This window comes from Podarcis liolepis, assembly GCF_965112155.1.
Source record: "Podarcis liolepis genome assembly, chromosome: 3".
Taxonomy (NCBI): domain Eukaryota; kingdom Metazoa; phylum Chordata; class Lepidosauria; order Squamata; family Lacertidae; genus Podarcis; species Podarcis liolepis.
This window is the reverse complement of record NC_139557.1, coordinates 544,370-557,761: the sequence shown is the minus strand read 5'-3', so window position 1 is coordinate 557,761 and position 13,392 is coordinate 544,370. Positions and strand designations below refer to the sequence as shown.

The 13,392-nt window shown below is 47.1% G+C and overlaps 1 protein-coding gene across 2 annotated transcripts in view; it reads right to left on the bottom strand.

The window, feature by feature from the left end:
* COL4A2 (collagen type IV alpha 2 chain) overlaps positions 1–13,392 on the bottom strand; it is a 179,053-nt gene that overhangs the window by 81,637 nt on the left and 84,024 nt on the right. For both annotated transcript variants that reach the window (XR_014523928.1, XM_083495038.1), the window contains 6 exons: positions 9,859–9,900; positions 7,927–8,013; positions 4,515–4,559; positions 2,258–2,320; positions 1,179–1,223; positions 618–671 (listed from right to left, as the gene is read on the bottom strand). Coding sequence is in view for 1 of the 2 variants with exons in the window: in XM_083495038.1 (XP_083351164.1) it covers positions 618–671; positions 1,179–1,223; positions 2,258–2,320; positions 4,515–4,559; positions 7,927–8,013; positions 9,859–9,900 (336 nt within the window). In the remaining variant the exon portion in view is untranslated. The remainder of the gene's footprint in view (positions 1–617; positions 672–1,178; positions 1,224–2,257; positions 2,321–4,514; positions 4,560–7,926; positions 8,014–9,858; positions 9,901–13,392) is intronic.

Genomic DNA, 13,392 nt, shown 5'->3' with positions numbered 1-13,392 from the left:
AATACCCAGAAGCTCCAGAGAGAAGAGGGGCAAAACATTCAGCTGCATTCCAGGCTCAGCAGCTCTCACTGGGGCTTTTAACAATTCTGTTTAAGTGGTTGTCGGCCAGATGCCTGAGCTTTAACTATCACTTATTAAATACAGCTAACACTGACTGTATGAACCAACCCACTGACATCCCTCCAGCTTGTTCTTGGCAGGTCTCTCCTTCCATGGACACTCAGGCCAACCCCCTCCATTGCAGCAGACATGTGGGCTGCATCTTCCTTCCTGCCTGGAATGTCCAGGTTTGGTTTTATTTGCCATACTGGGATTGTCTGGCTTACCCAAGCCCCACTCTTCCATCTGCGCTTGGGTGCTATGCAGTTGTTGTACTTCTTGCCTGGGTCCCATGACTGGCCAGGCTCTCTTGTGCTTTCCTATGGGGTCCGGAGTATAGTGAAGGAATGAAGGAGTGCACAGGTGATCCCCTGCAAGGTGTTTCTCACCTTCACCAGGCCACAACACTTGGGATTATTGACCAATGAAGCACAGAATTTGAAAAGAGTCCTTCTATACAACTTGCTCCATCCCTGGAATTAATATTGTGCAAGCAACATATTAGAATAGCAAGCTACCTTAGTTCCTTTTTGACCAGGTATGCCAGGGAAGCCATCAGGTCCTGGGAAACCCTGAAATACAGTTCAAAACAATTGAAAGTACTTTCATGATTTTATCACAACTTCATAGACAATCTTTCATGCTTCCCCTCTTACCTAAATTCACTCTCTAAACTCTCTCCCCCCCCCCCATTTGTTAGTTGCCGCTGTCACCTTTTTAAGATAAACTTTCTGGATATTGCACAAGTATGCACTGCAGCAGAGGAAGAGGTGGGAACTAAGACCATTTTGTTGGCTCTGCTAAAGGAGCAGCTCCACAGGGTGCTTGAACTGTTTTCATCCAATCTGTGTGGGATAACCACACAGCCTCATATAACCAACATGCAAAAGTCTAATGAATGCATGAAGAGGTTAATACCATACAGTAAGCTGTCCTGCCAGGCTTAGCTAAGTCCACTTCCCCTCACCTTGGGAGGGCACAAGGGGAGAGGGGAAGGAGATGGAATGAGAATTTCCCCTCCAGCTAGTTCCTTATTTCAAGGTCCAAGCCACAATCTGATTTCAGGGCTACAAACTTACCACATCCCCTTCTGTTCCAGTGAGACCGTTGATTCCCGGCAAACCCTATGAAATCATGGTTGGTTATTTATTTATTTATTTGTTTGTTTGTTTATTTTCCTGTCCTTCCTCCCACAGGAGCCCAGGGTAGTAAAGGTAAAGGGACCCCTGACCATTAGGTCCAGTCGTGGCCGACTCTGGGGTTGCAGCGCTCATTTTGCTTTATTGGCCGAGGGAGCCGGCATACAGCTTCCGGGTCATGTGGCCAGCATGACTAAGCCGCTTCTGGCAAACCAGAGCAGCGCACGGAAACGCCATTTACCTTCCCGCCGGAGCGGTACCTATTTATCTACTTGCACTTTGAGGTGCTTTTGAACTGCTAGGTTGGCAGGAGCTGGGACCGAGCAACGGGAGCTCACCCCGTCGCGGGGATTCGAACCGCGAACCTTCTGATTGGCAAGTCCTAGGCTCTGTGGTTTAACCCACAGCGCCACCCGCATCCCCAGGGTAGTAACTATCAAAATGTTAATGCAGAACAATCTAAAACAAAATCATATAAAACCATTTAAAAATAAGTTAGAACTAAAAAACATATACAAACAAATACATGTCCTCATAGTTACTAATTTCACATTTGTTGTGTAATTACCAGTCATCAAATGCCCTGGTGAACAGGAATGTTTTTTCTATTTCCCCTGAAAGTCAATAGTGAGGAAGCCACCTTGTAGAGTTAGAAAGAACCACAAGAGCCATCTAGTCCAACCCTCTGCAATCCAGGGTACTAACGGGGGGCTTTAACAACAACAACAACAACAACAATAATTAATTTCTACCCCATAATTTGAACTCGCAAGCCTTAGACTAAGGGTCTCATGCTATCCCAGCATGGGGGGAATTCGTTTCTGATGCCAAATATGGTAAAAACCCAGAACCAACAGTATCACCCAAAATAAAATTTGACCGGATGCATTTTCTAAATCCACACCACCCAAAATGTTACATTTAATTGTGACAGTCTCTGATGGTCTGGTAGAATGACAGGGAAAATATCATATTGAGAATGGCAAACAATTTGCTCTTTATTTTGACCAGATACTTACTCTTTGTCCTGTAAAGCCTGTTATTCCTTCCTCTCCCTTTTCTGCTGAAAGTGCATGATGACCCTAACAAAGAAAGAAAGAACTATTTGCTCTGATTTAACATCACAAGTAGATTTAGCACGATAATCAAATTGTACGCATTGCTCCTTCTGGCAACTCCTGCAGCCAAACAGATAGCTCTGCTTTCCTTTGGACCCCATTGCTGAGGCTGAGAGATGGGTCCTGTTGTCTGGGCCGCCCAGGACCTCCAGACATACAGGCCAGGCTTGTACTACGAATGCAGTGGTTTGACTTCACCCCAGAAGTCATACTCCATTGTCTCTCAAGACAGATGAATGCCAACAATCAAATTGCATGGAGAGGATCTTGACAATAGCAGAGAGAGCATTTCCATGAACAAGTATGGGCCAAACATACTCTCTAAGGCGTATGTTTGTCCTGTTCACATTTAAAGCACAGGCCTCCCTTTTACAACAAAAAAGAGTGTGAGAGGGAAGCCTCCCCAGTGAGCTTTGCTGTCTGCTGCGGCTTTAAAGCAGTTTCCTCCAGTCCTGCTTATATTACAACTGAGCCAAGCAGGAAGAACTTTGCATAGAGATAGGAAGTTGTGATGGGTGATAAAGCGCCTCAAAATTCCAGCAGAGGGCAAGAGCCTCTCTCGGATTGGCTGCCAGAGGGGAGGGGCGGAGCAGCCCTTTAGGAGGGACAATAACAGGCGCTGTTTCTGAGGAAGAAGTTGGACAGGGCTTGGTTGGGATGGGAGAAAGGGATGAGGAGAGGATTTGACTGAGGGAGAACTGGCTCTGATCCAAGGGGCACATCTGCTCCTCGGAGGAGGAGACTCTCTCCAGCCAGAGGAAGGAGCCTCGCAGCTTGGCTAGGAAGAGCGGGTGGAGGGTCTGGGGAAAGTCTTCTGACAGGAACAAACTGGAGGGCTGAGTCTGAGCCAGGAGAGGGAGAAGAAGATGGGGGAAGACGGACGAAAGCGGGCTCTCGTTCCAGGCCAGAGGGGAGAGATCTTCTAGGCCAGACCCACTTGCCAGAGATGCCTCCTTTTGGGACACACTACTTCCGATTTACTAGCAAACGGGAGGCTAAGCAAAGCCCTTTCTCGCCCCGGAAGGAGCGCAGGGAGCAAGAAGACCCCTAAGCCAGTAACAAGGGGGAGGGGACCCCCTGGGTCTGGTGTACTCTTTGAAAATACCTCAGGAGTGGGATTGCTAAGAGAGGGGAACTGAGGGAAAGTGCTCCTTTGCTCAGGAACCAAATTAATAAACTGTGTTAAAAGGAATGACCTTAAGCATCTGCCTGAACTAAGCATAAGGACCTAAAAAGCATTAACAGAAACTGAAGTGTAACAACAGATTACAGTGGTGCCTCGCAAGACGAAAAGAATCCGTTCTGTGATTCTCTTCGTCTAGCGGTTTTTTCGTCTTGCGAAGCAAGCCCATTGAAGGATTAGCGCTATTAGCGGCTTTTAGAGGCTTTTAGCGGCTTATCTGCTGATCGGATCAGCTGATAAGCGGCTTAGCGCTGTTAGCGCTATTAGCGGCTTTTAGCAGCTTATCTGCTGATCGGATCAGCTGATAAGCGGCTTAGCACTATTAGTGGATTTTAGCTGCTTTTAGCGGCTTATCTGCTGATCGGATCAGCTGATAAGCGGCTTAGCGCTATTAGCGGCTTTTAGAGGCTTTTAGCAGCTTATCTGCTGATCGGATCAGCTGATAAGCGGCTTAGCGCTATTAGCGGCTTTTAGCAGCTTATCTGCTGATTGGATCAGCTGATAAGCGGCTTAGCGCTATTAGCGGCTTTTAGCAGCTTATCTGCTGATCGGATCAGCTGATAAGCGGCTTAGCGCTATTAGCGGCTATTAGCGGCTTTTCGCTGCTTTTAGCTGCTTTTAGCAGCTTATCTGCTGATCGGATCAGCTGATAAGCGGCTTAGTGCTATTAGCGCTATTAGCGGCTTTTAGCAGATTATCTGCTGATAATAGTTCCTCCGTGTGGAGAAGATGGAGAAATGCTACTTGGTGGCAGAGAGAAGCCAGAACTGCTTGACACCGACTTTGTTCCTGTCTTCTCCCAAAATGAAAACAGTGTACAACCTGGTGATCATAACCAATCCATTTCAAAAGGGAGAAACAAAATGGATGAATCAAAGTAAGGTGTATGGTGTCTTGGCTCTTTCCCACTGACATACTACTGATTATATTGAACACAGGAGTATAATTGTGCTGCATTTCTTTCTGTGTACTTACCGGAATTCCAGCTTCTCCCCTAATTCCTTTTATTCCTTTCTCACCCTAACAATATATAAAAAAGAACAGTTAATGCTTGAGCAAGACATTTGTATTATTCAAAAATCAAATTTAGAGTTCTGTCCTAGGCTAAATTTACACTGGATAGAATATTTGGATGCAAGTAACCTGTGACAGTGCATCTTTGATACATTGACAGTGTGTTCCCAGTGCTGGTATAATGTCAGTATGCAATGCCACCAGCAGAGGAGCCAAAATGGATCAGTACTAGGAACAGACAGTACCCAGTTTGAATCCTTGCATGCAGAGCCAAACACTGGCATTACATTACATGAGGAGAGAAGGTATTATAAAATAAAAGAATCTTGCTGAACCTAATGGAAAGCAAAACATTGCCTCTGTCTCTTCCTACTCCACCCACGGTGCAATAAAGGAGCATAGGACTCAAATGAATTCTGTACCCAAACACACCCACAACTGCATGTAAATCCTGGTCAAAATTCATCACTCAGATGCGAAGGCACAAAACTCTCTCTCTGGCTGCATGTCATGCAGATTTAGAGCAGACATGTGGAATCTGCTTTGTTTTTTACCAGAACCCTGAGATCTACCAGGAATCAGAGCCAGGAATTCTGAGTCCACTAATTTGCTGAGTTTAAGAACTGAATGTTACTTACAGTCCTTCCAGAAAAGAAATCCATCCCTTGTTATCACCTCACACCCCAGCCAGCTTCTTTTCATTTCCGCAGTATAACATGGGGAGGTGGAGAATCATTGTGTTGTTGACTGATAAAAAACCTTTATTGTCTACTTCGAATTGCTTGGAGATGTACTGTCAGATTCTAATCCAGTGGTGGCGAACCTATGGCATGTGTGCCAGGGAGGGCACTCAGAGCCCTCTCTGTGGGCACGCGCACTGTTGTCCCAGCAGGGCCGTAGCTTCCGTGCGGGGGGAGGAGAGGAGGGCTCGTGTGCGCTGTCCAAAGCCTGCAACACCAGGGCCTGGCGAGCATCAAGGGGCTGAGCAGGCATTGACTTTTAATGCGCCAGGGCCTCCCACTAGTCTGTTTTTCCTACTCGGGAGTAAACCTCCTTAAGTTCAGCAGGACATAACTCCCAGTAAGCATATAAAGATGGCAACCTAAGAAGGGGCTGCTGAGTTTACATGTTCACTGGGCTTTCCCGCAGAAGCCAACAGAGAAATTCATTCCGTGGAGGCTGTGATCAAACGGCAGCCGAAGAAATAGCAAAATATAATAATAATAATATATTTATGCCCTGCCCATCTGGTTGGGTTTATTTATTTATTTATATTTATTTATTTGTATGTGCACACGCAGACAATCATTATTATCTCATATTAAAAACTGGGAGAGGGTGGCTCTTAGTGCAGTCTTCCAGTGTACACTAGTGGCCAAAATTGTGGAACCTCTTGGAAAAAATGTTTGATGGCTCATAACACCATTTTGTTTTGGAGTAATACCAGTGCTTTTTTCTGTAGGGATGCAGAGGGATGCATGCCCCTAAACATCTTGTGAATTTAAAGGGAGAAGAAATTCACTCTATTTACCGTATTTTTCGCCCCATAAGACGCACTTTTTCCCCTCCAAAAATGAAGGGGAAATCGGGGTGCGTCTTATGGGGCGAATGCCTGCAAGCCTCGCGCGCCCGGCAGGAGGTCCCACCGGGTGCGCGAGGCTTGGGGCGGCAGCCTGTCGCCCGAAGCACGGGGAGCCCTCGGGAGGGCTCCCCCTACTTCGGGCGAGTGTCTGCAAGCCTCACGCACCCGGCAGGAGGTCCCACCGGGTGCGCGAGGCTTGGGGCGGAAGCGGACTGCTTGCGCGCACCTAGAAGCTTGGGGCCAGCTGAGCTCAGCCCGCCCCAAGCTTCTAGGTGCGCGCAAGCAGTCCGCTGCCGCCCCAAGCCTTGCGCACCCGGTGGGACCTCCTGCCGGGTGCGCGAGGCTTGGGGCGGCAGCGGACTGCTTGCGCGCACCGAGAAGCTTGGGGCCGGCTGAGCTCAGCCCGCCCCAAGCTTCTAGGTGCGCGCAAGCAGTCCGCTGCTGCCCCAAGCCTCGCGCACCCGGTGGGACCTCCTGCTGGGTGCGCGAGGCTTGGGGCGGCAGCGGACTGCTTGCGCGCACCTAGAAGCTTGGGGCGGGCTGAGCTCAGCACGCCCCAAGCTCCTGGTATAGCGCAGCGATCCGCTAGCCCTGGGAGAGCCCCGCGGCTCTCCCAGGGCTAGCGGACTGCTTGCCGGCACGCAGAAGCTTGGGGCGCGCTGACCTCAGCTTGCCCCAAGCTTCTGGATTAGCGCAGGGGTCCGCTAGCCCTGGGAGAGGCGCCCGGCTCTCCCACGCTAGCGGAGACCTTGCCGGCACGCAGAAGCTTGGGGCGCGCTGAGCTCCGCACGCCCCAAGCTCCTGGTGTAGCGCAGCGCACCTGGGGGGTGAATAATTTTTTTCCCCTTTATTTCCCCCCCAAAAATCTAGGTGCGTCTTATGGGCCGGTGCGTCTTATGGGGCGAAAAATACGGTATTTCCCCCGATTTGAGCTGTATTTTCCCCCGGTGGTGATTTTCTTGAGTCAAAATGAGAGTACCCCTAAACATTCTTTTTAGGAAAAAAGCACTGAGTTATACCATAAAATTATATATCAACGGAAAGGTAATTTAATGAAGAACGCAATGCAATAACTTTTATGAAGGATTATTTATTACAACAGCAGTCATAAAGAAGAAACGTGAAACATACAGAAAAAAATGAGATATACAGGTTAAACTGCCGTGTTGGCAATTGATAAATAAGTGGGTTTTGGGTTGCAGTTTGGGCACTCGGTCTCCTATATTTTGCCCATCCCTGACTTAGGACATGTAAGAAGAAACTTGGCTGCTGAGAATCATGGAAAAGACCCTATGCATAGTTAAAGGACAAAGCACCCAGACAGCTAAAGCAGGGAAAGGGGGAGGCCATGATTCAGTCTGGTTGCAGGGTTGTTTCTTTGTTTTTTGTTTAAAGCACTATAAGGTCAGAACACAGATCTTTGGTCAGTCATTTCTTGACATGTATTTTAACTAGCAAAATTTCTGGAGTAAAACTTTGTACCAACATTGGAGAGATCTTGGCTGTACAAGATACAGAATATTTCTGGAATGATTCTGTGATCATTTAATCACAATAGAAAATACAAAGATATTAAATTCTTAAGATTAGGGTTTCATTTAAAAATATGTTTTGGAAGGAAATCTAGCCAGATTATTCTTTTATTTCATTTACAGCATATGAGATATGGCCACAGGATAATATTCACCTGCTATTTTGATGAATAAGAGCACTCAGGAAACATGCTCTGCTAGTTTCTGTACTCTATGAAATGAATAACTGGGAGTAATTTTCCGTAAGATTTCTTATTACCTTATATTCACTTGAAATTACATCTGTTGAAGTGACAAACTCTCCTATTGATGGACGCCCAGGTAGACCAGGGGGCCCAATATCACCCTGCAGGAAAGCCAAAATAATATAGTCAACAACAAGTAAAATAAAGGTTTAAAAGTGGTAATACATTTTTTGAACTACACCAGAATAATAATAATAATTATTATTTTTATTTTTATTATTATTATTATTATTATTATTATTATTATTATTATTATTATTTATATCCCGCCCTCCCCAGCCGAAGCCGGGCTCAGAGCGGCTAACAACAGTAAAAATAACACCGTTTATGAATGAACACCATAAAGGAATGAACACCATAAAGAGAACAGTCATATGTTATACTGATTTCAAATCTGAAAAGCTGGAGGATCTGCTGCTATAAATATACCAAAGTGCTAAGGACAACAAATGAATTTTGGCCTCCTCATCTCAGGAAGGATTCCATGTGACAAAACTAGAATTGTGTTATAACTCTTCAAGTACTATAAATGTTACTTTTGTTTGCTTGTTTCCTGGGGTTTCACTTTGGGTGTGGCTTCGCTTTTAAATCATCATACAATTTCCTGCTAAAGAAGATCCTTTGAGGTCTAACATATTTCTCCTTTTGATATTGTATTTTATATATATGCACTGCCCTATTATTTTAGGTTCTCCAATGTTCTTTATTGTAGATTGATATTTTGGTTGATGGTGTAGATAAATTTAGCTTAATATATTACATGCTGTTTCTATATTTGTTCGTTTATGCTACAACTCCTATCACCCCTGACCATTGCCCTTGCAGACTGTGGGTGACTGCAGTTCAGAATCCAAAAGCCCCTGTATCTCTTCCCTATGAGCAAGTTAAATGATTTTAGAAAACATGACTATGAGGACATCATGAATAATTATAGAATTATGCATGGTGTGGACAGAGATTTTTCTCCATGTCTCACAGTACTAGCTCATCCTGTTAGGTTGAATGACAGTTCTTGTTGCTGGCATCCATCTGTCTCAAAAGACAATGGAGTGCACCTCTGGGGGTGAAGTCAAACCAATGGAGATTCAGGATGCCTGCTAGGGCTGCAGAGACCAATAATTCTAACTGCTGCCTCCCATATTCTTTTTGCTATGTTAGCAGCACTGAAGTGACCTCCCTGGGGCACAAGCCTGGGCACTGTGTCTGGAGGTTCTGGGCTGCCCAGATGACAAGACCCCCTTCTCAGCCTCCCGGATGGGGTCCATAGGAAAGCAGAGCAAGGCGTTTGGCACCAGATTGTCTGCAAGAGGTGCTGGAAGGAGGTGTACAAGGTGCCATCCAATCATCTTAGGGACCCCGTTCCGGATCTGTGTAGTGTTTACTCCTTAGCCTTTTCTTTTCCTGATGATATCCCGCAAGGCAGCAGATAAAATCACAGAATCATAGAATTGGAAGGGACCCTGAAGATTTCATCCAACCCCCTGAAAGCTATCCCTAAGGGGACTGAACTGGCAACCTTGGCGATTTCAGCACCATGCTCTAACCAACTGAGTATATTCAGGAATAATGAGAGAAAGTCTTCTCTTTAAAATTTTACACTAATTGGTAGAATTCCCTACTGCAAAATACCATGATGGGCAGTCCCTTGGATGGTTTTAAAGAAAGACTAGACAAATTATTATAGAATACATCTTTTGAAGCTAAATAGAAATTCCATGTTCAGAAACATCATATATACATACATGATAACCAGCTACTGAAGACAAACAGGCAAGGGCCATCAATTTCATGCTTCCTGTATGTTTTTTCAGAGGCCACTGGGCAAGCACCACAAATTCTCTAACTGCTAACAGCTGTGCTTCTGGCACAAGTCAAAGAATTATCACTCAAAACTGTATTCATCATATTCTGATAGAAATGCAAACTAATTAGAATATTCCATTTACCTTGTCACCCTTTTCTCCATAAAAGCCAAGGCCTCTGTTGCCCTGAAATGACAAGTAATGATTATTAAACGGGTGTTTTTCCGGCATATGAAGTACAGTGGTGCCTCGCAAGACGAAATTAATCCGTTCCACGAGTCTCTTCATCTAGCGGTTTTTTCATCTTGCGAAGCAACCCTATTAGCGGCTTAGCGGATTAGCGCTATTAGCGGTTTAGCAGCTATTAAAGGCTTAGCGGCTATTAAAGGATTAGCGGATTAGCAGCTAAAAGGCTATTAGCGGCTTAGCGGCTTAGAAAAATGGGGGGGAGCGGGAAAAAATCGGAACACTTGCAAGACGTTTTCGTTTTGCAAAGCAAGCCCATAGGGAAAATCATCTTGCGAAGCAGCTCAAAAACGGAAAACCCTTTCGTCTAGCGCAGTGTTTCCCAACCACTGTTCCGTGGCACACTAGTGTGCCGCGAGATGTTGCCTGGTGTGCCGCGGGAAAAATTTAAAAATTCGAAAGATTTTTTTTTTTAAAGTCAAATTTTCGATTGGGACACCGTCACTAGATGACCCCTGGGGTTCCCTCCCTCCCTCCCGCTCTGCGCCTCCCTCCTCCTCCTCCGGGGAGGCCCTTCCTGGCTCTCGGCCAAGGCTTGGCGGCTGCCACTCACTCACTCGCTCGCCCACCCGTCCCTCCATCCCTGCACCCGGCCTCTCCCCCTCCGTCCCCGGCGCGGGGGCTGCCGGGATCCGTAGTCCCCTCACCCTTGGGCTCCGCGCCCGCGCGGGGTGCGCAAACTACGTTTACCAGCGTGGCCTGGCGGGCCGGGCGTTTTGTTTGAAGCGCTCTTCTCCCGGCCATGGAATGAGCGCAGTGGCGGCGGCCGGGCGGGCAGGGGCTCTTCCGCGCAGACCCCGTGCAGCCTGCCTGCGCCCCCGCGGAGATCGGGCGGCAGGATGGAGCCCGGGGATCCCCACGGAGGCGGAGCGGCGGAGGCGGAGGCTGCCCCCCAGGTAGGGCTGCGTTGGGGGTTTTTTTATTTTTGCAATGCTGCATCCGCGCCGGAGGGGACGCATCGGACCGCGGGGAGACCCCTTGGCGTGCGTGCAAGGCAATGCATGCGTGCAGGCGTTGCATGGAGTGCAGTGCAATGCAATGGCAACGCGGCGCCCTGCATGCATGCATGCAACTTCCACCGGCGCTCCGGACTTGGCAGGTGAGGGGGGTCCCCAGTGGGCGGCAGAGAGAGCCGGGAGGGCAAAGGGGAGCCGGGGGGGAGCAGCGCTGCTCCCCGAGCCGAACCTGGGGGGAAACTTTGGCGTCGTTGCGCCGGGTGTTGGAAGCGGAGGCTGGCGGGGGCCCCTCACCTGCAAAACCTGGTCGCCTCTCATATATTTCGTGCATTGCATTCATCGCCCGCTTTCTCCTCCAAGGAGCTCCTGGGGGCGCGCGTGGTTCTCCCCGTGTTATCCTCGCAACAACAGCCCTGCGAGGTGGGTCAGGCGAGTGGCCCAAGGGAGCACCCAGGGATTGTCCTGGCCAGGTGGGGTGATTTGAACCCTGCTCTCTGCCCGGTCTTCGTCCTCATTTAGCCCCCACATGTGCATGACTGTGCATGACTGAGGTTTTCCCCCCTCGTCTTGGCTATGGTGTGAGTCTGTGCTGTTAATTAATGGGGTTCTGCCTTCGGAGAAGATGAGCCAGCCCTCAAGGAGGTGATTATGTAATTTGTTAGCAATTCATGTCCCTCCCGGCGTGACGCTGCGCGCTGACGTCACGGGGCTGTAATGGTGGTGTGCCTCGAGATTTTTTTTCATGAAACAAGTGTGCCTTTGCCCAAAAAAGGTTGGGAAACACTGGTCTAGCGGGTTTTCCGTCTTGCAAGGCATTCGTCTTGCGGGGCACCACTGTACTTGCCCAAATGGTGATCTGGAAATCGTTTTTCTCTCTGTTTAACTGTTTTACCAACAATTAAAATAATTCTATGACATTTAGGCTATAAACTCTCAGTTGCGACTGGCATTTTCTATAGTATCTCTTAAATCTATTCTGATTAAGAAGTAGAATAGTCAATACATGCTTAATAATAATAGTAATAATAATTTATTATTTATACCCCACCCATCTGGCTGGGTTTCCTCAGCAACTCTGGGCAGCTTCCAACAAAGATTAAAAATACATTAAAACATCAGTCATAAAAAACTTCCCTAAACAGGGCTGCCTTCAGATGTCTTCTAAACGTCATATAGTTGTTTATGTCTTTGACATCTGATGGGAGAGCGTTCCACAGGCCCTCTGCCTGGTTCCCTGTAACTTCGCTTCTCTCAGTGAGAAGACCAGAAAACCCTCATAGCTGGATCTCAGTGTCCAGGCAAAATGATGGGGGTGGAGACGCTCCTTCAGATATACTGGGCCAAGGCCATTTAGGGCTTTAAAGGTGAGCACCAACACTTTAAATTATGCTCAGAAACTTACTGGGAGTCAATGTAGGTCTTACAGGACCTCACCCACTCACCAGTCTAGCTGCCACATTCTGGATTAGTTGTAGTTTCCAGATCACCTTCAAAGGTAGCCCCACGTAGAGCACATTGCAGTTGTCCAAGCGGGAGATAACTACAGCATGCACCATTCTGGGGAGACTGTGGTAAGGGAGGGTCTCAGCCTGCGTACCAGATGCCTGGCTACCCAAAACCTCAGTCATCGGGGCAAATAATTATTTCTATACAACAACATTACTGTTGGAACTGATTTTCTAAGTTTTGGAACAGAAATTGCTTCAGTCGCTTTGTGTGATGGCTTCTGTGGGGAGAGAAACAAGGGAAACGTATGCCTGTTAATTCTCCTTGACCTCTCAGTGGCTTTCAATACTATTGACCATGGTATCCTTCTGGAGTGGCTGTCCGAGTTGGGGTGGGTGGCACTACTTTGCAGTGTTTCCGGTCCTACTTGGTTGGACATTTCCAGAGGGTTAAGCTTGGGGAGTGTTCTTCAGCCCTGTGGAACCTTCAATGTGCGGTTCCTCAGGGTTTGATTTTATCCCCTATGCTCTGGCAAACATCCATCAGTATTCTTTCCCAAAGGCTACTTATCTTCTCCAGCCTCAGCTTTGTCCAATCAATTTCTACTTCTCATTTTATGCATCTCCACTCTTAGTTCTTCTATTGCTCATTCAGTAATTGCTGTATGAGACTAACAATCAGAAGGAGTTTTTCAGTATTTTCACCATACTGAGTGCCTACTCACACAGTCTTTGCTTATCAGGAAGTTACATTCCAAACATTTCACTTTCCCAGTGAGCAGCCATGTAGTTTCACATTACAAGCAGCACATTCATCAGTGAAGCAGAGGATTAAGAGCAGAATGAATTAAGATGAAAATTTCTAAGAGTTGGAGAATCTCTTAACTATTTACAAACTTTCTTCAGTACACGTATTTCAAACACGCCTTTTGTTTTGCTTTGATTTAAGCCCCTTGGTGGTGTCTCCTCTTAAGCAAGCTGTTGGATCAGATAGTATCAGTAGTAATTTATAGGAGTTTCAGATATCATTG